Source organism: Anopheles stephensi, chromosome 2, assembly GCF_013141755.1.
Source record: "Anopheles stephensi strain Indian chromosome 2, UCI_ANSTEP_V1.0, whole genome shotgun sequence".
NCBI lineage: Eukaryota > Metazoa > Arthropoda > Insecta > Diptera > Culicidae > Anopheles > Anopheles stephensi.
In genome coordinates this window covers 16583957-16608487 of record NC_050202.1, presented here as the reverse complement: position 1 = coordinate 16608487, position 24531 = coordinate 16583957, and the positions used below count along the sequence as shown (strand labels likewise).

The 24531-nt window shown below is 44.0% G+C and overlaps 1 protein-coding gene across 4 annotated transcripts; it reads right to left on the bottom strand.

The window, feature by feature from the left end:
- Positions 1–1056: 1056 nt before the first annotated feature.
- Positions 1057–4396, bottom strand: LOC118507198 (solute carrier family 2, facilitated glucose transporter member 5-like). 4 transcript variants are annotated; one of them, XM_036045274.1, is made up of 3 exons: positions 4013–4396; positions 2359–2555; positions 1057–2286 (listed from the first exon to the last, which is right to left on the bottom strand). In XM_036045274.1, exons 2-3 carry the CDS (start codon positions 2527–2529, stop codon positions 1111–1113), a joined length of 1347 nt encoding a protein of 448 aa, XP_035901167.1. In that variant the 5' UTR covers positions 2530–2555; positions 4013–4396; the 3' UTR covers positions 1057–1110. The 4 variants fall into 4 exon arrangements, with proteins under 4 accessions (XP_035901167.1, XP_035901166.1, XP_035901170.1 ...); XM_036045273.1 differs by lacking the exon at positions 4013–4396 and adding an exon at positions 3069–3950; XM_036045277.1 differs by lacking the exon at positions 4013–4396 and adding an exon at positions 3004–3115.
- Between the last annotated feature and the right edge of the window lie 20135 nt (positions 4397–24531).

The following is a 24531-nucleotide window of genomic DNA, read 5'->3' as shown; positions in this document are numbered from 1 at the left end:
AGCGGTAATGCAATCTAGGTTGTACAAATATCGTTTGCCGGTCCACAACAAACTGTGCCCCAGCTTCGCAGCTGATTGATCGTGATTAGTGAAGGAGGAAATACACACAGACCGTGCGTGCTTTATGTTTTGCAGGGTGGCATCAGGGGTGCGTGTCTGCCAGGGGAACACGGCATGTGTACAGTACTAATGGCGAACATGCACCGACGAAAGCGAAACCGGCCGATAAGCAACAACGTGCTTGAACAACGTGCGCTGTCAGCGAAAGTTGTACTAGAACCTGATAAGATGGGTAACAATGTTGCACTGGGAAAATGGTAGTAACAAGCGAGTGCGTTTTAATTGATTGCCGATGGGCGATGCTCTCGACGATTGGGATACAGGTCGAACCGGGGTTTGTTTCTTGAGAGGTGCTCAGAAACTTACAGCGTTTGTTTGGTCTAGATATAGAACAATGTCGAGTTTTGAGTTTAAGTGGACCAGGATTAAAAATTTAAGTAGGCAGTTTAACGGCTAGTGGCCGGCATTTTGTTTGCTTTTCTTTTACATTGACAGGATAAATATCTGGGACTGTAAAGAACATTTATAGTTCCAGTACTTGCATACGCTTCTGTCTGTCAAAAACTGACGAAACCCTCTTAGCCGCGTTCGAGAGGAAGATGCTCAGAAGGATTTTTGGCCCCGTAAATGGGCAAGGACAATGATACGATGATCTCACCATCGCGTGCAGCGAATTATACTCGTCAGGTTCCGGTGAGCTGGTCACGTCATGAGAATTACACCGAACGACCAGTCCGTGTAGTTCTTTTAGGCCGTTCACGCGGACAGAGAAGGCGTGTAAGTGGACCAATCTGAGATGGAGTGATGCCGTTGATGCGGCCATCAGAACGGCCGGGATGATGGATTGGCAGACGAAGGCGCTGGACCGTGATCGGTGTCTAGGATTGTTGCAGCAGACCAAGACCGAGAAGCTAGAAGCCATTATGATTTCAATAAAATTTCATTCGTATAGAACTTTCATCTATGGTCGTCTGTAATTAAAACAACTTTTATTGATTTACTTCATAAATAGTTTTCGTTTTATTCTATTTTAATCCACAACTGACAGCTTTAGTCATACAGTACTTCAACCGAATTTTTGCTCCCCCCGAACACAATACCTTCCCTCTTGTAAAACTCAATCCGTGCCTGCCGGATCGACATCTTTGACGTTTCCGGTAGCTTTCGGTACAGCATGTACGCGATGACCAACATCGGTAACCCAGCAGCCAGCAGCGTTCCACCATACCGATCATACCCAACAAAGTCCCACTGGTAGACGATCGCAAACACAGCTACATGAAGTACATTCTCCAGTACCTGTACCGCCACTATCGCGGCCGCTTTCTTCTTCGTGTTGAATGCCTCGGAGCAGAGTACGTCCGGGATGAAGGTGAGCCCGAGCGAAGCACCTACTTCACAGGCCAGGAAAATGGCCATACCGACGTCGGGTGTGATGGAATCGGTTGCTATGTAGGCGATACCCATCGCTACCAGTATCACACCGGTAGATACGGTGGACACCAGCTGCAGTGCTCGCCGACCGAGCACATCGACCAGAAACATGGCACACATTCCCACTATCATTCTGATCGACGTAACTATAACAATCGAAAGACGCGCACTGGAGTCATCAATATCCAGCACTTGTTCGATGACGTTCACCTTGATGTTGTTGACGGTGTAGTTAAACGAGAGCACGGATGCAATCTTCCCGAGTGCGATAAGCACTAGCGGGCGTAGATTTCCATCACGGAAGATCGATCGCGACGTTGACGCATCTTCCGATAGCATCGTTTTGAGTTCGGTCATTTCATTCCGAATTTCCCACGTCTCGGTGGATTCGTTCCTTAGCTTCATCATGCTAAGAGTGGCATCGGATTGAAGATTGCGTTGCAGCAGAAACACGGGAGATTCATAGCAAACGATTAGGTTTAGGAAGAATGCTATCAGCATATAGGTTAGTCCTAGAATTCCCAAAAACTGATACGGTGCCAGTCTTTCCATATCAACCGTGTTGATAGCACCGCCAATCAGCACACCGGAAATGATGCAAAAATTGACCGACGCCATAATAACGCCACGCAGCTCCTTGATCAGTATTTCGCCTCCGTGTACGAGCACCACCAGATACGCCATACCGTGTGCGATTCCCATTAGACCACGGGCAAACGCGACACCTATTAGATTGTGGGGCAGTGCTATGCTTACCGTGCAGCCAATTATCACAAACGACATGATCACAAACTGGAGATGAGAGAATCGAGTAAACATGTGAGACAGAGGTTGAAGGAAGCTATCAAGCTGGGCAACACTTACATTGATCTGTTTCTTGGTGTAACGCTCGATTAAAAACCATCCTGTAATGGACCCTAGAATTGCTGCAATATGGAAGAGTATCAGCGTCACCAGGATGGCGGAGTCCGAACGATCGTAGGTCCATTCGTGATGTTTGTATCCCGGATCGTATAGAATTCCGGCATGGTACATGCCAGTGGCTAGTAATGTTAATATTCCTACATAGACAAAACGAAAAGATTATCAAATTCAGCCCCGGGGAAGATCCAGTATAGACCCGTTCATAGATTAAGCCGTCAAAACCCTTTAATTTAGAAGATAATGTATGACTCATGACAACTCTCGGACGGATCACCATGGATAGTGTGATGACTAACATTTCAATAGCTGATTTGTCTTTACAGAAAGTATCTACAGTTCCTTATCACCAGCCCATAATGAATGAAACTCTTCGACTTGTTCGAGCAACGATTTTATAGCAAACGCAATCTTATCGCCGTACAGTAGTGCGATGTTAGGGAAAGGCTTCCTGGCCCATAAAAGCACACATTATCGCGTTGATTTGTTTTGATACAAGCCATGATCTCACCACGACGTTGTGTGGCATTTGCTTTACCCAGCCAACACTTGCATCGTACTGTATGCACCACATACACAATCGCGTACCTCACTGCACTGTTTGATAAGAAGGCGTTCAGCCGAACTCTCACACTTATCGTGATGTCACGCACCTGCGCCTATGGCGTTGCTTTGCGGTTTGTTCTTCTGGTTCATTTCAACCCATTCCGTACAGCCCATCTTTGGTCTAAAGTATGTATGACGAACTAACAAACTTCAAGTGACACACTTATATCTCTGGAGCTTGGGAGATTCTGTGGGTTTTTTTTTCTTGGACCCGCTCTTTGAAAACGCACGCTAGCAGAGCAACTCTGCACGAGATTAGTTGCGTCCGGTAGAGCCTGTCAAGCTATACTAACATTACGGTGCGATTGTTTTTTGCGCTTCCCGTTTTTCGTACTGTGGCCCATTGCAACCACATGTGTTCTCTCATACCGATGGCGGGGGGTGTTCGGCGCAGTCGTTATCAAGCCAAGTGACGAATCGAGTGACTGGTCAAACAGATATGATAAGTCCTCAGAGCACAACGTTCAGGAGGCAAACAATTAGGGCCTCTTTTTTTGGAGCAGCTATAGACACGCAACAGAGCAGCCAGGGAACCCGTTGGGCAACAGATTTCCGGTGCGCATGATTTATCTGCTCACCTGCTATAGATCTGTTTGCTCTCTGGTGCTCCTCATCGGTGTAATCTCATAGACTTGCTGATGTTAGTAGTGTGTCACGTAGGCACCAGGTTAAGAAGACTTCTCTCTTCAAATCAGATCATATAACTGATAAATGGTAATGTCAATATTGAATCATGGCGTTCGTACACTTGCTTGCACACTGTCAGGGTTGCTGACATGATCTTCCCGGACGAAAGATCCAACACAGATTTCCATTACTGCTTTTATGGCACAATCAATTTAAAAATACCTTTTCCGACACTTAGTCTGTGTAGTTAGCTAATTTTTTTACCATTATGCTTCTACTCAAATATAGCTTGCCAAATGTCAAGAATTACGCTCCGTCACAGTTTCCCCCCTATTTTTGTTATGTGTGTATTTCGTTCATTTACCCCAGGTACTTGATGAACTGTACAAACAGCAGCGAAGAGATGGACACACACACACACGCACACTCGTCTGAGACACTATAGAAGCTGACAAAGTATGAGCGTCATCTCGACCGGTGCAATCCACCGGACGACCCTGACAGGGCCTAAGTACACACCAAACACCGACGACTCCACTCCATCTGTCGGCTCCCCTCGCAGGTCTCTCAGGAATGGCGTTTAAGCGTCCGGCAAGTTTGATTCGTTGGTCGTTTCTTGAGATTTGTGTAGTGTTCCGATGAAGCAATGGTGAGCTTATTTGTTTAGGAGTCTTTTTTCATCGTGGATTACCTTTGGAGGCATGAGATAATGTGGGGACTCCCGAAGAGAGTGTGGATCAGCGGGATTCTGAAGAAGATAAAGTGAATGCTTTAAATTACTGGAATATTTTGTGTCAATGATACTGTACTTCTATTAACATGCCTTATGCGTGTCCTTTAAGGCAATAAATAAGGTACAGCATTACGCCCTGTCATTGCTGCTGTAGATATATATCTTTAGTCTTTTCTCTTGTGTAACATTACTGACTCTGGCAAGTTCATTCATCAACTATAAATTCTTGCACAAGATCACCAGCTCGCTCGAGGTACGCACTGGACACTGGCAAACGGCTTTTATACGCGATCAGCCTCCGTTCAACTCAATAGTTCAAGTCTCAGACCACTCGGATTATCGTGCAAAAACCCGATTCCGGTTCCGGAATCTTACACCTACCCAACACCCCAAACCCATGCAATTGCGATCATTGTCTGCATGTCCGTACCGCCGGAGACCCAAGCCCATGACACACCAACGTACGAAAAGAAGGCTTTCGTCGTGCGAAACGGAACACATTACACCACGAGCACCGTGCGAACCATCCGCTTCTTGTCGTAGGGTTCTGCTACACCAAGCTGTAGAGGAAGACAAAAAAAAACAATCGAAACCCCAACCTCAAGATAGCCTTTACCTGTCGTCGGTAAAGTAACTCACCTCCGGGGTAGGATTGCCGGCCGAGGCCTGGGTGGTAAGGCCCAAGCCACCAAAATAAACTGGCAAATAAGCGGTTTGGCAATCGGATTATCATAAATCTGTCAAATTTTAATTTATTTGCTTACATGACCGCTTGTCGAACGGGCGCCCGACACATGGCCCGGACATGGCCCGCACCCGGCGTTGCGGCTCTGGACGACGAGTGGCCATGTTCCGTGCGGTTTGGTGTCGCTTTCGGTGGCCTGTGCCGTTCGCAGTGGCGAAGCATATTTTCGTTCATTATTTCCTTTAACGCGCGCGCCGGTTGCATTTTGCTCCAAACGCGTTACGCTCTTTAGTTCAGTTACCTTCGGTGGTTCTCGTGCGAAAAGCAGCAGAATTTTGCCAGGCAGACGACAGGTAAGGTGAAGCACAAAACGACATGAAAACATGTTTGGTTAGGTTTGTTGGTGCGTAATTTGAATATCAATCGTACAAGGGCAAGTAGTAGGTAATAGTTTAATATTCTATAACCGATCGAGTCGATGGATGGGACACCGGGTGCATGGTAATCGTATCGTTTAGGTGCTAATGTACAAAGAAAATGGTCAATTGATTCACAAAACTGCAGTTTTATAAGCCATAAGAAGAGGTTTAAATGGGCATGACTCATCTTGGATCTCATTTCTGCAAAGAAATTCGAATTATATATGCAATATTTAATCGTAACTAGATGACATCTGATCGTATGACTGTCCTGTGAAAGGGTCGCTACCCTGTTACGACTATCGCTGCTACATGAAGGTTGGTCTAGTTATCCTCTGGGTGTCCACAAGGTTGAAAATCAGTCTTCTCGGTCCAAAAGCTTAGGGCCAAGGGTAATGCTAGCCCAGACAAGCGCAAAAACATGCGAGACTTAAGATCTACAGGGACCACTCTTCTATGTCATGATCATTTTCTATCCAGATCATGCCATAGTAACATCTTTTGTAAAAAATTCTTTAAATGACGCGAGGGAAGCTTCTAAAGTTTGTAGTGAATACCAAATAAAACTGTGAATACCAATTCCTTGGACAGAATGTTAGTAAACATGAAAGTTTCTTCCCAGAACCATATGAAACAGTAATTCTATTACGGAAAAGAGGCGTTCGATAATAAGATGGCAGGTTTGAGGTTAATTCTAACAGTTTCAATACAGACTGTGTCTCCGCCCTGATGTCAGTGGCCCTGACAATCCGAAAGCCGCTTTTTCGTAACTACTTGTGAGAATGAAGCGGCCTTGGTAGGTTAAGTACTTGAGTCGAGAAGTGATGTTTCAGTGCTACAAAAATTAACGAGATTAGAACTACTGTTATCCTGGAGCCGGATCTTTAAGCTGCCTTAAAGTAGAATATTGAGGAGGTCCGATGGCAGAGGCAATAGCAGCGCCAGTCTTCACACAGTAGAACCAGACATCAAATCCCATCTGGAGTGCCTCCCCGTACGCAGGACTGACTATCCAGCTACATGTATAACGAGATTTTAGAGCCAAATAAGAAGAGGAAGCAAGGGACTACTATCCAGTCTGCAGGACCTAAAATTGAAGAGGGTGATAAGAGAGTTAAAGCTTCATTCAGAAGAAAATTCTATCAATTTCAGAATAATCTGCAAAGTACAATCTGTGCATTCAGAGAAAACTGTAGAACAAGATCCTTCACATAAATATTCCATATCTTGCTAAATAGCGTACAAGATACAGCGTACCTAACACAAATGTCATTAGCCACGAGACCTCGTGACTCATCAGTACAGCAAAATGAAAAGAACTAACTAATCTAAATTAATTAGATCAATGTTTTGGTTTCGTATCCTGGTACATTATTCATGTCCGATCCTTAAGCAATATCTATGCCATTTGTACCACTATCTATTAATGGGGTCCGTCCTCAAAGTCCATTATAATTTATCCGCCATAGTTTTTAACTGTCAGGTTCGCTCTCACCATGCACCGGCCGGGAGAATTAATTTTAATGCAAATTGATATCGCTAAAGTTATGGGATTCGCTCTGCTGGCGAACCAGTTTTAGCCTCTACTCAACTACATCACTGTTTAGCATTTTAAGAGTCTTCCACCAACCTTTATCACTAGCAAACGCCCACCGTGTGTTCGTGTGGCTCTAGGATATCAATGGACAATCATTTACATAATGGTGAAGAATTTATCTATTCTAGGCGTGTTTTCTACCAAATTATTACTGTGTCTTTTTTCAGTGAAGTTTTTTTTTTGGGAGTTCTTGAAAAAAATAATGCCCTCGGGGCGATCCCGCACTGCAACACACATGTGAGCTGCACATTTGCAAGCAAGCTCGATCGATTACTGTACGCTGTCAATGGATGCCTTTCCCCCTGGGGGTGGGTTTTACTTTGCACGTGAGAATTTCATTAAAATTCGCTTAGTCCCGGGCCTTTACCCACATCGCTGCATGCTTCCACGCCAGTTTGAAACCCCGAGCGACCGATCACGGACCGGCATGTGGAATTAATATCGCCTCAAACAGGCGGGAAGGCTTTAAACGGCATCGAAACAAAAAGCCCCATCGAACATGCGAATCGGTGGAATCGGTGCTGGTGCTGGTGGTGGTCCACAAACAACGGAGAACAGGTTCTTGCCACCTCACCTCCACTCGCTTGCCCACAGCCAAGGGACAGCTGAAGCACACAGCTCAGAGAACCTGTCGGCATGTTTCCAAAAAAAGGAACGAAAAATCTCTAGAGAAGGGAGGTGTTCCTTCAGTGGGGAACATTGATCCACGTGAATACATTAAGGTTCCGCCAGTGTGTGTTGCGAACTGTTTTTTTTTTTTTTTGGTCGGGTCCCCGTCCACCTTCCTCGCGTTGCCGGTTATCGTCGCCCCTTACACTCTCAAGAACCTGCGGGCAAGATGTGTTCTGATGGCTTCTCAGCCCAATGCTCCAAAAACCTGTCCTTTCGAAGCCGGTGTGTTCACGAAAAGGGAGGGGGGGTTCACGAATTAAGCCAAACATGGAAGAAGATAAAAATATCACCCATCAGCACCAAAAACGATTCTTGGTCCGTCTTCCTTTCGCTGTGCCGTTTTTTTTTTTTTTTTTTGGTTGCCGTCCAAGAGCGAACTGTAAAAAAAAAAAAACATCATCCCAGCTCACTCCATTCTAGAACCGTTCGTGGAAGGAAAGTGCTGGAATGAACGGCAGAACCAGAAGAGTTCTGTGCCGAAATGTGCGCTAATGTTGCCTCTTGTTCCTCGGAAGGAACGAGCAGCCATTCCGACCGACCGCACGAATCTTCGCCCAGAACCAAGGAAAGGTTTGCCGGAATGAGAAATGAGCCGGGAAAGCATTAGATGGCCGAACCGAGATCCGGCGCACACACTAAGAAGGGGAAAGAAAACAACCGGCGCACCCGGAACATGAAATCATTAGCATTCGCGAGAATCATATATTTTATTCACGCATCATCCAATCGACGACGCGAACCTGCACAGCTATCGCGCGGATCCGCCGTGGAGTTCCAGTGTATTGGTGTATTTTTATAGCACCATTATACGATTGTTTACCTCACTCGCTCGGGGGACTGCTCAGTGCGGGGTCCAAGGCGTACTTCCCAACTTCAAAGGAAAGCAACACCCGCGGGATGACGTTCAAACGGCAAGAGAAGATCGTTTGGAGATCATGCAGTGACAGCGAGCGCGGTATGTTTTGCCTCGCGAGAAGGAATTTACGTGCGTGTGTGTAACAATAAACACGGTGACACTGGTCATCTTAATCATGGCGTTAATTTGGCATGTCAAATCTTTTTTTGTTGGCGATGGTTTTGCTGTTCTTCTCGTACAGCAACCAAATAAGGGAGTTTAATGAGCAGGTTTTACCCGGGGGTCACATGTTTTAGGAATTTTAGGTCGTTTCGGAGAGCAGTGATAGAATTTTAGGGTTCCTAATATGGAAGGCTATGTACTTAATTGCTCTATGTCTGGGCATGAGAGACAACGAGGAGCATAGCTTTAGGACAAGTAGTTCTTATAGTAATAATAGAACTTATTTCATACAGACAGTCCTACTACGGGCAAAGTCCAGATACCTCAGCCACCGAAACGACCGAAGACGATATTCAAGATTAAAAGGTCTCGACATCTAACTCCGCATCTTCTGGACAGTTTAATGCTCTTAGAGCAGTGTTCGATCAATTCGCATCAGAGGTTTAGTGTAGAATGTCTTCTTGGGCAGGAGCCTGTAGCCTTTTAAATAGTATATACATAATTGGACGACCCAGCAATATGGCCAGGCCGTCCTTCATGAATAAAAAATTGGACGACTAGTGAAAAAGCCAATGAAACCATTGATAGGATATGGTCCAATATTTGGACAGGATCAAGATCTAAATAAGGAGTCGATTGATTTGATCTACACAGACAAAAAAGGTTCTGTTGCTATAGAGAAATATATCCAAACTATGAAAATTTGTGCTCACACTAAAGATGCATCTACTATGGATCAGACTGCTTTACTGAGATGATCACAAGATTCCTTATATAACCTTTTTCTTCCTTTGCTCGAGGTTGCAACCTCGAGCGGTCCCGACCTGCCAATTTCTGACTTTCTGTGACTTGATTTTACCCGTAGTAAAGTAATCAACCCTGCGTGCTGGGAGGCTCTCTGGATGGGATTTGAAAACCGGTCCTGCTGTGTGAAGACCGGCGTCGTTATCACCAAACACTGTATTATCTAAACACTCTAAACGATCAGAGAATTGCACTGTGAGGTTTAAATAGTTTTTAATAGTTTTTAGAAATACCAGGTCCTTCTAAAACTATTAAAGGACTGGTCAGGACTGCTGAATTTACAACTACTTTTGTAGAACTACCCTATTAGAGAGTAATCTTCACTCAGATCATTTCAGAAAATGAGGTTTCGGGTAAGTTTAATTAAACAATCCATCAAATGTTCTGAAGGCAGCTTCCTAACGTTGGGTTAGTTTTTAAAATTTTTATTTTTGGCAAACCTTTGAGTTTGACCAGGATTTCTTAAGGACTAGCTTTTTATACCTTAAATTGCCCATAGTCTAGTAGTTAATTCTGAATTACACGGTTGACAATCCTGTAGAGGTTGTTCGCCAAGAACGGCTTGGCCGTATTGCGTATATAGTAGAATTCTGAACTACGGATCAAGGTCTTGAGAGACCCCGAGCGGATCCGCAGTTGAGATCCCTCAAATAATGACCAACAGGATTTCCCTTGTCGACGAAGTCCCCCAAACCGACGAGGCACGGAGCGGTCGCTCCTTCCGCTTCCGGTTGATCAGCCACTGCTACTGATACTGAGACCTCTCTTAATTTGGACAGTTTTGAATTAGCTGACAATGTCCTCTGAGATATAGACTCTGTCCAAAACGGAAAGATTTCTCCATGGCATGTCCGAGAGAATAACGCTCAGAAGGATTATGAGGCCCCAAGGACAATAGAGGAATCTATGAAGATCTCTGAGATGAATTCTCGAGTCCGTTTAAGTCGATTCTGATGCATCTTTTTTTTACTTCTCACAAGATCCAGAACCCAGCAATACGGCCAGGCCGTTCTATATAAATAAAAAAAAAAGATCCAGAACCCCTCGAATTTACGACGAATTAATTTGTTTACATCCCCACACCATGACTACTTAATTCCGTTGTGAAATTCAATCACATCACTATTATCAGTATCAGCAAACGAATAAAACACACGTGAAACCACCTCACTAGACGATTACAAACTAAACAAACAAACACCACACGCAAATGCTGATTCAATTATCAATAAAAAAGCACACACACGAGAGTAGCTCGCACATCCACAACCCGATCCCCCCCGAAAAACATTTCTCGGATGCTGTGTCACGACGTCACTCGGCGCTTGAAGGTCACCCTCAAGAAACTCATCCCCAATCATCATTCTTTCGCCCCGTCGCCGTTGAGCCGTTCTGTTGATTCCCGAAATTCCAACCGCACGAAAGACGGACGGGAGCTTCTTTCTGAACATTCAGCTCCAAAACAGTGTAACCTACCCGCGGTGTGTTTTTTCCTTCTTTACGTTACAACACTCAACAGACATCCCATCCCCCCTGAAGAATATTCCATTCTTCGCGCTTATCAACCATGCACGATCATAATCCATCGCAGGGTCTTGTCTGTGTCTTGCCGTATTTGAAAATGGAATAAAGCAACCAGGAAAAAACACATTCGCACACACGCAGGTCTTTGCTAATTCTTTTGAAATTCTAACCCTAAAACCCTCGCACATCTCACCGAACGCGCCCAAACTGGTGGGGTGTGTTGCACGGCGGTGCACGGTTGTATGCGTCCGTTAATTTCGCGGGATGATTTGCAGTATTTCGTCTGGGGCCGAAGTGGTTTCCTCCCTGAGAGCCTCGAGGCCCCAAGATCGGAAGTCTAAGCTCCAAAGCCTCAAGATGCCAATTCTGTATTCCAGCCGTACCGAGAGATCGGTCGGACATGGGCGAGTTCTTCAAAATAGCTCAAGAGCTCCGCCCCATGCCCCATACACTAATGCGAGAAGGTCAAATGGCGAGTATGAAATTTCAAACAGAATCAAAGTAATTGCACACCGAAGAGGAACTAAGAACTCCAGCAACAGCTCGACGCGCCTTCTCCAGTGATCTACTCACCTAATTTATGTTCAAGCTTTTTTTTTGTGTGTGCCTTTTTTACACCTCGCTTATTTTTTCTTCTCTGTTGGCTGACCAAAAAAAAAAAGCGAGAGCTCAATAATGACGGTAACAGTATGAGGCACTAATGGAGGGAATCGTTGCAATCGGTTTCATTTTTACTTTGATCGTGATAAATGAATGAAAGCGATTAGCGAAATCTTCCAGAACACCGTACAGGGTGGGATTTTTACCAACAAGCTTCAATTCGTGTTGGTATGATTGGTCCCTTTCGAGTAAATCGATGCAGTAACACGTTCATGCACCCATACTCAACGAGCGTACAGTTCACCATTAGGCTCCATTTAAAGCTACCGTTTAGCTCAGGTGTGGTAACTGGTGCTTTGAAGCCGTGGAGAAGCGAATTTTTTGCAAAACATTTTCACGTCAGCACGCGAACACACTTCCTAGTTCCGTCATCCGTGAAAAAAATCCACACCCCCCCCTCTTCAGTGCCGCGTAACCCCGCAATCGGATGACGGAGCTTGTGGCTGTCTCTGTGGCGTCAACGAAAGAAAATAGTAAAAATACGCCCAAACCATTCTCCGTCTATTCGCGGCGTTGAAAGTGACTTAAACGGTACATTAGAGAAGCGCGAGAGGTTTTTTTTTTTTCGTTGTTCCCCTTTTTGCTGTATATGGCGCGTTGTTGTGCAAGAACCGTGCTTACGTCAGCGACCGTATTAGGGGGTTTCGATCTGTGGCAAATCATTGGCACAAGGAAATGAGCATTATTAGGGAGAGCGAAAGTAAATTTAGCAGCAAGTGCTGTTTCACTTTTGTTTCCTATTACCGATGTGGTATCTAAACCGATGGCGATTTCTGACATTTTGTTGATGCTGGACTAGCTAAACGATTCTAACTTAACGCAAAGATATCAAGTTCCAGATACAAATCTGGAGCGTTCAGATATTGGAGTGCAACACTTTCAGATATAATTTTTATTAAAAATAAATAAATTTATTGAATACTAAAGACATAGATTGTTTAAGCCTATTTGATTACTTCAGAGTGCTATAATGTGCTTAATTCAATTTTTCTATTCCTGTTCGCGCATGGAATGCTTAAGCTGTTAAAACCAAAGCAGGTGACAATTAAAGGGCATCGGGCTATTAAAAGCACGATAGGTGGACTGATATTTCACACGCTATATGTTAAGGCTATCTTCTTCTTCTTTATTGGCTCCATAACCTCAAGAGGTCTTCTCCTGCCATTACTAGCTTCCTCTACTTGGTTAATGCGTAGCTGGATAGACAGTCATGCGTATGGTGATATGTCCACAGCTTGTTTTAAATTATATGGATCTTCAAATGTTAAGTCAGTCTAATTTGAGGTGATGGAATCTTCAAAAGTGTCGAATTTGCTCTCAATAGCGCACTCTGATGCATCCAAAGCAGGATACTAAATCTGTCGTTGGTCCAGGTTTTGGAAGTAGGTGGCAAAAGAGAAAAGATCACCGACGAGCTGAACTATTCGGTGGAGCAATACTCTCTACAGCGATGCGAACGTCGAAAGAATGTCGGATTTAAATCCTTTCAGGAAGATCCTCATTAGTGACTCATTTAGCACAGAACCTAAAGGAATACAGAAAGCTCATTAAGTGAATCAAAGGTATCTGAGCTGAGTCAGACATTGGATTCTCGATCATCTAGAAAGTGAATTTGCGACCAGGCTCTTGCCACAAAGAACTGGCGAAGAATTCTGGAAGAACCCTTGAAGGATGAATAGCGAAACACCCCATAGTTTGGAAAACAGATCTTCCATCAAATTGCAATACGAACTCCAAGAACTCTTTTACGCAATACTATGTAACATAAGCGCGAATATACATAACGTCTCTCAATATCTGCCTAAAGTGATCTCAAAACCGTGAATGGCAAAAACCGTTTCAGAATGTCTTCAAAACTTGGTATACCAAATTGGAAGGCCACGACCATTAAGACTCGATCTCAGACATTCAAATCGATAAGCTAATTACCGAACCCACCTTAGTCATGCGTGATGGCGCACCGCATGACATTGGTAAACTTCTGTTCCTCAACCCTGAACATTGTTGAAGCTTATTCTGACTTCTTTCAGGATATGTCCGATATGAAAAAAGCCTCACAAATAGACCTCCAAGGTACCTAGAGTCCTTTGTACTGAATATCCGCTATCCAAAAAGATTGCGAAAGAAGAGATTTCTGAAAGTTGTGAAGAATTATGACTCACAGATAGTAGGCATTGATAATATCAAATCGATCTTCACACGAAAATATGGGTTAACAATCACATTAACGTGAAAATGATTCTGTCTAAAGACCAACCTGTATTTCAGTTCTTTCGGAAACATATCAAAATAGAACTGGAATTATCAGAAACTCTCGCAGAGATATTTAGCATAAAGTACGCAACAAACACTCAAAAAGTCATGACACCACGAAACAAAACTTTAGATGCAGACGCTTTACGCACCCGAGCAATTCAAGCATTACTCATCAAACTTCATCACTTTGAATTGCACTAATGCAGTCATAAATGTAAAACACAACATATCTCTTCAAATATCCCTCCAGCAGCAGCAGCGGACCTCTTCTGCACAAAATTAATATTCATTGAAAGCATTTCCCTTTCGTGACGCCACATTCTCGTCTTCTGACTTGGCTTCTAGCCCTCTCAACCCAAGAGTCGTGGAAGAATGCCCTTACCAAAAAAAAAAAAAAAACATGCGTTGTTGTACATGTCTATGAATGAGTGGCATTGTGTGTTGGAAGGTAAATTTATGCATATAAAAGCCAACGACGGGAGAATTATCGATAAAAGCCTGTACTGCGGCGCTTTTCGGGGTTGGGTCCGTTCCTTCTTCAGGATCGTTCTTCTCTTTCGGGCGCATTTGCATTTGCGTTGCGTTTTGCATTCATCTACGTGATGAGTGAGGGTGAAGAAGAAGTGGCAGGACTTTCGTTTCCCTTATTTATACATTTAAAAAAAGCTTTTCATTATTAACATCTTCGATACGTTTTTGAACAATCTCAGCGACTTCTCCTCTTCGTTCGATCATGTTGGGGTGACTTGAGGCATGGTGTGAGGCATGGTTCTCTTTACAATGTCGCTTCTTCCATCCAACATATGCTAAAGCTACCTCGTTACTTCATTAATTTTGGTAGCCACACACACGTAATCAACAAACTTCAATGGCGCTATTTATTCTACGTTCGACAGCATCGCATTAAAACTTGCGCACGGTTGCAGCATCTACCATCCGCGAGGTTCTTTGATTTATTGCGGCCCATTTGGACGAATGGACCGTCGAAATGCTGCGGGCCGCGATTTTTGTGCAAACTCGTGGCTGCAAATTGATTGCTCAAAACATCTGAACGATCGTAAGCGAGGGTTTTTTGGATCGATTTACGCACCGGCCCCCGGACTTGGATACGCTACGCGGCATTGTTCACGCCGCGGGCGCAGACTACCAATTGCGCAACAATGTTGCAGACGGCGGGAATGGTTTTCGTGCGAAACTTATACATATTTTTATGAGCTTCGGAACAACAAAAAAACACCCAGCTACCCGCATGATGTATTGATGTGCAATCGATCAAGTCGATGGATTGGATTTGATAGAAGAGGTCCAGGAGGTGTTGATAAAATATTCGTGGATACCCCAGCATGAATATTTAAATTGGAAGTTTAAGTACTCAAAAAGTAACTTCAATAAACAGTCGCCTAGAATTCGAATAACTTTCACAATAAGTGCCTCAACGCGATTCCATAATCTCAGGCTCTAAATCTTCTGCCAGTAAGTGCATCGATATCGCGGCGAACCGCGATAGTAACGCGTGGAGTTACGAAGCCAACAACAAAATAATTGATTCGATTACTGCAGTAAGTGTGAATAAATCAGATGCAAATTGCCACTAATTCTGTGAAATCAAGCGCACTACGAGCTCTAGCACCACCGCCAGCACTACTACTTCAACTCGGGCGAGAGAGCGAGCGAGCGAGCGAATGTCACTGAGGATTTATGATCAGCGTGTACTTGCACACAACCTCCAGGAGATGGAGTTACTTTTGCATCATCGGGGCACTGCTTTGCAAAAACCGCCCACGGGAGGTTCGAGAATCAGTTCCGCGGACTGCCAAGGAACCCACCCGGGGGGAACGGTTGAGTACGGGTGAGTAAGATGTCGCTGGGAGCGATCGCCGGCATATTGTTCCAGAGAATCCCAACGCAGCGGAGGTCACGAATGGTAAATAGGCGACCATAAACCAGAGTGACACCCCGGCACCGTACACTACCCCGGCGGGTTCTAGCTAGCCGCAAAACCTCTAGCCACTCCATCGCCTCAGTTCGCGCGTTCCATCCGGTCGCATCGGTTTCCCTTTCGCGTGGTACGCTAATTAACGATGCCATTTGCGGGTTATGAATCACTAACCAGAACCGGTTCAGTGTAGCTGGCGTACCGATTCCCCACCTCGGGAGGTTTACAGTACAAACAATTTTAGCGACGGAACAGAAGGGTTTTCATCTTTGCTGCAAAGCGCAACGTTCAGGCGCTGTTATCGTGGCTGGGGATGGAAAAATGCTTTCCCCACACGACTTGGCAACACTAACGATTTGTGTAAACAGCTTGATGTATGGGATGGATGCTCTAGACTAATCCGCGAATTAATTATCCAGGTTCTCCAAGGGCGCTCCAAGGGAATATGGCAGGCCTGGCCACGTGAGTGGGCACAACCAAGAGATAATTGATTTTTCATTACATCAGATGCGGCTCAGCGTAGCGTTTATGGCTGAGTAAGATTTGCTTTGCTCATCGTCTTCGTTTAATACTTGTTTGATAACAATTTAGCATTTTAGCTCTCAACAGGCTTTAAAGAACCTCAACTATTTATTCGCCAATCATTATTGCAAAGGATAAAAGAACTCCATTTGATGAAGTCTCTATTAAATGTAGAACAAACGACTCATCCTTACACCAAATTCAGTAATATCTTCAAGACCGGGTAAAGCTATTAAAAACTTTGACGGATTCCGAATCAGTACTCCACAATCTCCTCAACAAGGAATCGATCTTCCTGAGGATGAGGTTCTGAGCACTAATGAAAGACATCTACTGAGACTCCATGTCATATCCGAGATCTCTAATACTTGTATCGCGTATTTAAGTTCTGCTTCTTAATACGAATACAAACGAAGACGATGACATGTCAACAGGATCGTTCTTCAAACTGAGTAACACTAACGCTAGGTTTGGTTATGAGGATACATCTCGCACGCTCTCCGTTTCTCTTCTTGACCTAACAGGATGGACATGGCAGGATGGACAATTTCTCTTCTTGACCTAGGACATGTCATCCATATATAGCTCACTAGACTTAATGGCACCACGTAGTTGAAGAGTCAGTCCTCACTACGGAACCTGCAGAAGCTTATTTGAGATGCAATAGCTACACGTAACATCCGACATCATCTTGCTCATAATTGAGTAATTCTAGAGTTAGCAAAAAGTGGATACAAGCTGGCTTTGGACATAGTGATAATTTATATAAAGAAAGGTCTGCTTTACATTTCTAGCAGACAACATCAACTAGCGTAGCTGGAAAACAGTTGAAATTTGTAAGTCACCAAAGCACCAGTCTCACCAGTCAAAAAAGGAGAAAGTGATGATCGTGAAGCTGATGTATTAGCTATGATACCATGTTTTAAAGGCTTGTGATATCAGTGGCGGATAAAGACTCTTCAAGATCCTAGGCCCAACCCGGGGAAGTTGGAAGCCAAACAGATTGAAGCTTCTGACTGGAGATGGGAAAAGATTTAGATATTTAGAGATACCTTTGTCGGGGACATTTATAACAAGCCTCTTACAGCAGGCTCTCAGTATAAGGCCACTTATAAAAAAAGGTCCCTTACACTAGGCCTCTTACACGAGGTAGTCGACTCCGCCCATCGTTACGTCCATCAAAGTGTGATATAGACTCTGAATATTTGTCAATCTTAAAGTTTTAGTCTTTCTTGCTGAATGTCTCATATTCTATCAGTACTCTAGGCAAACAATATACCATTTTGTCACGTAGTACCTTGTCTTATAACAATAACTAACAACTCACCTCTATTTATCCAACATATAAGCGTACCAACCGAGGCAATCCCTAGGACATAATGTACGCTTATTACAAACCCATTCCACTTGCGCCATAACATGAACGCCCATGCACGTTCCCGTACTGCCAACCGCCACTACATTTGCCAGCATAATGCACCAACAAACGAGACACCCTGCTAAACGCACAACTAACAGTTTGTTTCAATATGAAAGGGCTTGTACTACCCCTAGCCTCTGGGGAGGGGGAAGAACACTGGATCCCACTCCGATGACAGACGATTACAATTTCGTGGTGAGTTTTATAGCGTTTGCTTGTTAGCGACAGTCGCCCCAGCACTTGTCGGCCTGACCCACTCGGGCAGCATTCGTAATTCGTAGCATCAACATCCAGTCCCCCAACCCCAATCGCCATGAACAGGCAATCTCTCGCAAGACAGTTGATAGCTTTTCCTGGACCACTCACAAAGGGATCGATCGTGTAGGTCACGATCGATAGCCGTGCAGTCGCTGTAAGCGTAATCGGATATTTTGGAGTCTCAAGCTAATGATGAGCAGGGATGATCGTAAAATGTGCGTAAAACATATATTTTAACGAGTTGCTTTTATGGGAAACGCGTGTTGGAAAACGTAACGGTTGTCGTGAGAATGTTTGGTCTCCCTCTTCTCGGGCGAATGAAATTATGAGTTACGATCTGTTCAGCTGGATTTGTTACGTATCCTCATTATGATTCTGTCTTAAATAAAGCCAATATTTAATGTGAGTGTTCTCGTGCTGGAAAGGCTTTTATCGCAAAAGGAATGGTTAAAGCCTTCTTTAATGATGCCATTCCATTGTAGCCCTAATTGGATCTTCAGAATTTGGACTTCACGGTCCGGAATTACATTCTAGTTGTGAATCTTTAGTGAAAGCCATCTTAAATTGATTTAATTCCAATCTTTCTTAGACAATATTTTCTTTAACAACTCGGGACTCTTTCTAGCAACAAATTCTTAAAGCAACATGAATGTTAATACAAAAATATAACAGTCCCATCTAATTTAAATCAATAATCAAATTAAATCGCCATTTTAACCTGCAAACCAACTATTGTAAAGGTGCTAACAACACAGGAAACAATTTCTCAGGTGTAATAAAATACCCATTTCAATAGACTACACGATTGCCACCGAACGGATGGATCAACACTTGTTCAACCTCAAACGAAACGGGCACGTCGAAAATAAAAAAAAGAGCAACAAGTGAAGTGACTATTTCGGCAGAATCTAATTAGAAGAACATGGATTCTAACAAAAAACCTCTTCGCTTCAAGTACCTAAACGTTTATTTCCGCCGGCGCTTCTACGGATGGATGGAACGAGCAGCAGACAAGGATGTACAACAATAAACCCTGATACCATAAATCATTCGCCATTATGGCAGTTTGAATAACGTCCGCGTCGGATCGGGTTCGCCTAGACAACGCTCTCCTCCCCTGCCGGCTCACTTAACGAACCGGCTTTGCAGCCGGTGCCGTTGGGGCTAATACACCTCCCAACTATGTCTCACGTTACTGTGGCAACCCTCAGGTGACGAACTACTGCTGCTTCTGGCAGTTGGCGGTGCTCCCAAACCCATATGGACCATGAAATGAGGAACTCATTCAGCCGACATGCGATTTCCTCATTTTATCACCCCCTAATTGAATAGTCACGACGCCGGGGCGGTGTAGCTCTTCCGTCGTCCAAAGCCCCTCGGACATGCCTTGTACGGTAAAGCACGCTGGATGGCTGATGAGTGCGAGTGTTGCCGGTTTTACCTTGCTAATGTGGTTTGTATATTCAGCTGGAAATAGGCTTACGTCAAGATTATGCTAGATCTTTGAGATGGCTCTATGCGACTCATCCCGGGTTTGGTCATGGAGATATGCAACAGGTTCCTCAAGTCCGGAGTTCGCAATCTTTTTACTGCACAAGCCCTCCTTTCGGTACTTCTGGTTGGCGAAGATCTCGTCGATCGATTTTTGTTGCCAAAAATCTTCCCCGGAACGCTGGAGGCCAGTGTTATGATATTGCCAAAAAAAATACCAGCATCCCGCCTGCAGCTTTTCCGAACGATTTATCATTGTGGCAAGCGCGACGTAATAATCGTAATCGATTCAATCGAATCTTCCATGCCTTGATCCTCGGGGCCCCTATCCCAATCAAACCCAGTAATTGTGGGGCCTGCATCGTTTTTATTCGCCTGCCTCCATAATACCGCCCCATTCTATGCCCGGGATGTTCTATCTCCACCAGCATGACCTTCAACTTGCCCGCAAAACGTTCTGCGCGAGCTCCAAGCCTATATATGCTCCTTTTCGACCAAATCTTACGATAGCACTACGGTACCAAACCACCGAAAACTGAGCAGTCGAGAAGAGACGAGCCAGAAACGAGTTGGGGAGGAGGTCGAACACACAACAAAAAACCGCATCTGAAACATATCTGCCAAAAGCGAACCATCCACGGTGTAGTAGTTGGTGATCTCGACGCGGTCCGGTCTGGGCAACTCACCGATCGCGGTCTTCTTCGAAATAATTATCTTCATCTTTGCCGAAAACTTCATCTGCCGGTGAGGGAGAGAACCGACGGTGCTACCAGCGCAGCCTCCGTGGAACCGGTTCTGTTCTGGCTTTTGTGCTTGCCACCTCCGGCACTGGCCGTTTCGTCAGGTTTCCTGGTGCCGGTTGTGCCTCGTTTCCTGGTTCAGTTTTCCGAAGAGATAGAGAGGGAGAAAAAAAAAAACCCCGAGTATCTCGAGGGTTCTTTCAAGCGCCCTTTCTATTGCCAGGAGGACCGTCTCCGAGGCTCTGCAGCACACTACAGCCACAACTAAGCTATTCAAACGCACTGCAACGGTCCGAGGTACGTCGATGACAGCAGCAAAATCTCGGTCCAAACAACCGATGCATAGTCTCCGAGTCAGGTGAGGCAGATGCTTCAACACGACGGATCTCAGGTCTCCGAGTCTGCGGAGTTGGCGCACCATGCTCTCCAGCACACCCCATAAAGACACACCGTGTCGCGGCTGTACGTCATCTAGCCGTTTGAGTGTGGAATAAATTTATGGAATGATACTGCTCTGCGGCGATAAATAATGAACGATATTTATTCCAACCAGCCGGCGTCTGTTCTACACCTTGCGGATGCGGAGAGACCGGTTGGCATATTGGACCGCTTCCCCGCCAACTGTTTCCTCTCGCTCCGCGACAAACAGTCCATGGGGGCCGGCCAAATGCGGAAGAGTGTGTTAAGGTCAATCAGTAACCGACCCGGGTGAAGAGCCGTGCAGTAGTACAGCGATACCGTGAGACGCCATTGAGCCAGCGAGCGTGGACCGCTGTGAAATCACGGAAATCCCAACGTGTGTTACGCACTGGATACGCGCCTGCAAAACACAACGCACCGTCGTGTCGCTTAACTCTTTGTGCCGTTTGAGAGATTGGTGCCGCGAGCGCGTTTGAACCTCGTTTGATCGTGGTTAGTGTCGCTTTTGTGCGTGTGGCAGGGTAGAGGCACGCGTACCACGCGGAGATAAAAATAGTTGGCCGCCGTCATTTTCAGGGACGTTTTTTTTCTTTCTAACAAAGCCGCTACCTGATGAGGCCGTCGAACTCGCACCAGTACAGTAACTGGTGCTGCAGACTTTGATTAAACATTTTGACAGTAAATACAGATGGTTGCCAAAGCGAGCCTGTCAAGGGGAAGCAACGGTAAGCGAGTTCAATACAGATGTGTCCTAGAATCGCAAGTCTTATAACGGATACGAGTAAAAACATTGATCCAGCAGAAGGAGACAGCAAGCATAAGAGTAGTTAGAAGATATGTCACAGGCGCTTAGTTGTTATTTTGGATAGTACCAAGGACGGACTATCCGACTAAGAGGATAAATTAAGCCATACAAAGCATTGCAAGAAGTGGCTATCGTTAAGCTGACTATTGAGCTCATATATATTCATTATATTTCAGCTGGTGATAATACACGGCACCTAGCTGACATCACCTGATGCAGAAGAGCAGTTTCTATTGATTGCTTCAAAGAGGCATTCTCATGACTATTTTCATCTGGAGACATTAAAATGGATCCCTGCATACGGTTGTTGCCATTCATAATTGGATGTAATAACTATTTTCACTAGGATCAAACCGATGGCTGGTCACACTCTAGGAAACATTATTTGAAATTTCTTTGCTTCAAGTCATCTGAGACAGCCACGGTTTTCTTCAAATCATTTAAGACGACTTTAGATAGCTTCAATAGAAATTTTGCAATCTCTTCCTGGTCTAGTCCTGGGGACAAAATGTGTGCAGTGTCGACCTTTGACTTCCAAGATCGAATCTCGTCTGACAATTTATAATGAAGCAAGGACCAACTTTCTGTCGTACATGACTTAATATGACAGATCGTACTAGGAGAGTTTCTACAGCAGAGTCTTATGAGGAAGCTATGATCACGTCTACTTAGTTGTGGTCTAGCAGACTATACCAATGGCTTATCATTATATCAGAAAGGGTATGCAGAAGAGTATTTTAACTAGAGTCGGCTAGAGTCTTTTGACTAAGCACTGGTCACCTCTAGAGAGTGGTTATTTACTTTATTACGCTTGACCGGAAGTCTTTTTATGGTAGTCTATACTAGAGGCAGATTATAACACCAGAAAGGGGATGCATCAGCAGACACGTAAAGAGTCTTTTGATGAACCTGTCATCACCTCTGGATAGTTGTGATCGTCACAAAAAATTATCTTTGGTACTGCAATAATACCTTTGCTAAACTATAGGCTAACATTGTTGCTGAACATCTTTGGGATTTGCTGTTCTCATTGGGAGCATTTAAAAACTGTTCTAACTCGCCAGGGATTTTCTTAGATTCTATAGATACGATGGAAGATACTGTGTTGAAGCCTTAGAATTCTATAGCTGATCAAAAAACTAAATAAGCGATGTTAAATTTTATAAATAAAACGAATCAAACAAGGAATATTCTTTAAGTTACCCATAAATATTGAAATAACATCGATTTAATAATTCAATCACACTCAGATTAAATGGTAAAAGTTCATACTATAAATATAATGTTACTTACCTTTGAAATGACGCTCAACTTTCCTCAGTTATTCATCTGAAATAAAAGATTGAAGGAAATATTTAAAATCAATTATTGGTAACTGTAACAAAGGTAAAATATGAAAATTAGTTTTATAGAGAAATAAAGAAATAAAAAAAGAATTATAAGGAAGTACAAGAAAGGCTAAAAATATTGAAAGCAAAATCAATCTATTACAAACTAACGTCGTATAACCGTTGTACTACGACGTCGTATACGAATGTAACGCGCTTAATCTGTTCAAGAAATCATCAGAAACACGCCATAAAGTAAAGGGACAACAACATCATCGCTCTTGGCTTTCCTCATACTCATTGTTGTCGTGCTACCTACAAACGTGAGATAATTATTATCACCCCCCAACCATAAAGCACTATTTATGATCTGTTTATAAACGCTTTTCACTGTACTTCCTCGTTAAATGACGTGTTCTAAAGCGTGTCGCCCCAGTGCCACACGCTCACAATCGTCGATCGTTGTTTACTAAACCCGATTTCAAAACAACAACAACGGCCACGAAAAAGCACAACAGTTTACGGTAGTGCCGATTGCGCATTTGTGTTTCCATTCGCTTAGGAGCCCTTTCGAAAACCAACGCCAACGCAACTTGGCCGCTACAATTTCCTGCTGTACGGCTTTCCCCTTTCCTTTTCTTTTTTTTTTTTTTGCTTTTACATTTCGGGTGGTAAAATTTTTCCTTTGCAATTACAACAATCATAGCTGAACGCAGCAGCATGTTGCAAATGCTGCTTCTGCTTAATTATAGTGCCTGGCGCTCCATCTCATCCCGCAGTGGAACAAATCATACTCGCCTTACTTTATTCGCTTCTTTTCGCGGCAACGCAACACGAAAAGCACCTTGCAATAGAACAACACTAATCCTCCCATGACTCATCGAGGCCGTAGTGTCGTGCCGGTGAAGGTGAGTAAACATCCCGAAAAGTCCCACTACGCTACGCTGCATGAATGGGAGTGTAATTTTAAGCACCGTGTCGTGCAATGTTTTGCCTGAACCTGAACCTGGCAGCAGCAGCGGTGGTGTGGAGTCATCGCTACAACATGAATTTGATTGATTGGTTAATTGAGGCATTATTCATCACGCGTTTGTAAAGGCTGACGGGGATGGTGTAGCGCTTGATGTCCAAAACGGAGCTTCCACTTAATTAAAGCTCTTGAGTGGGAATTGCGAAAAGGAGTTTGAGAGCGGAAGGGGGTGTGGAGGGTGGGGGGGGGGAGAACTTCAATCACACAACAAAAATAGATAGAGAAGTACTTGAGCGATCAACATCATAAGACGAAAGATGGCATGAGGATAAAAATAGTAAGTTAGAAGCGTAAGTACGACTCAGATGTGAAAAAACAATTATCAATCTTATATTTTTATTCAAGAATAGACTACATCAAAACTGGAATGGTTATTATTTAAAAAAAGGCGTAACACTTAAACGGCAAATAAAATTTAGGAATTATTAAAGGCTTATTCGATTACTCCAAATAATATAAAATATTATAAAAAATCTAAATTTAATTACTAGAAAAGATCGATAAAAACAAATATTTAAAAAAATACAGAAAGGTTTACAACAAAAAGCGTAAAACAAGTGTTAAA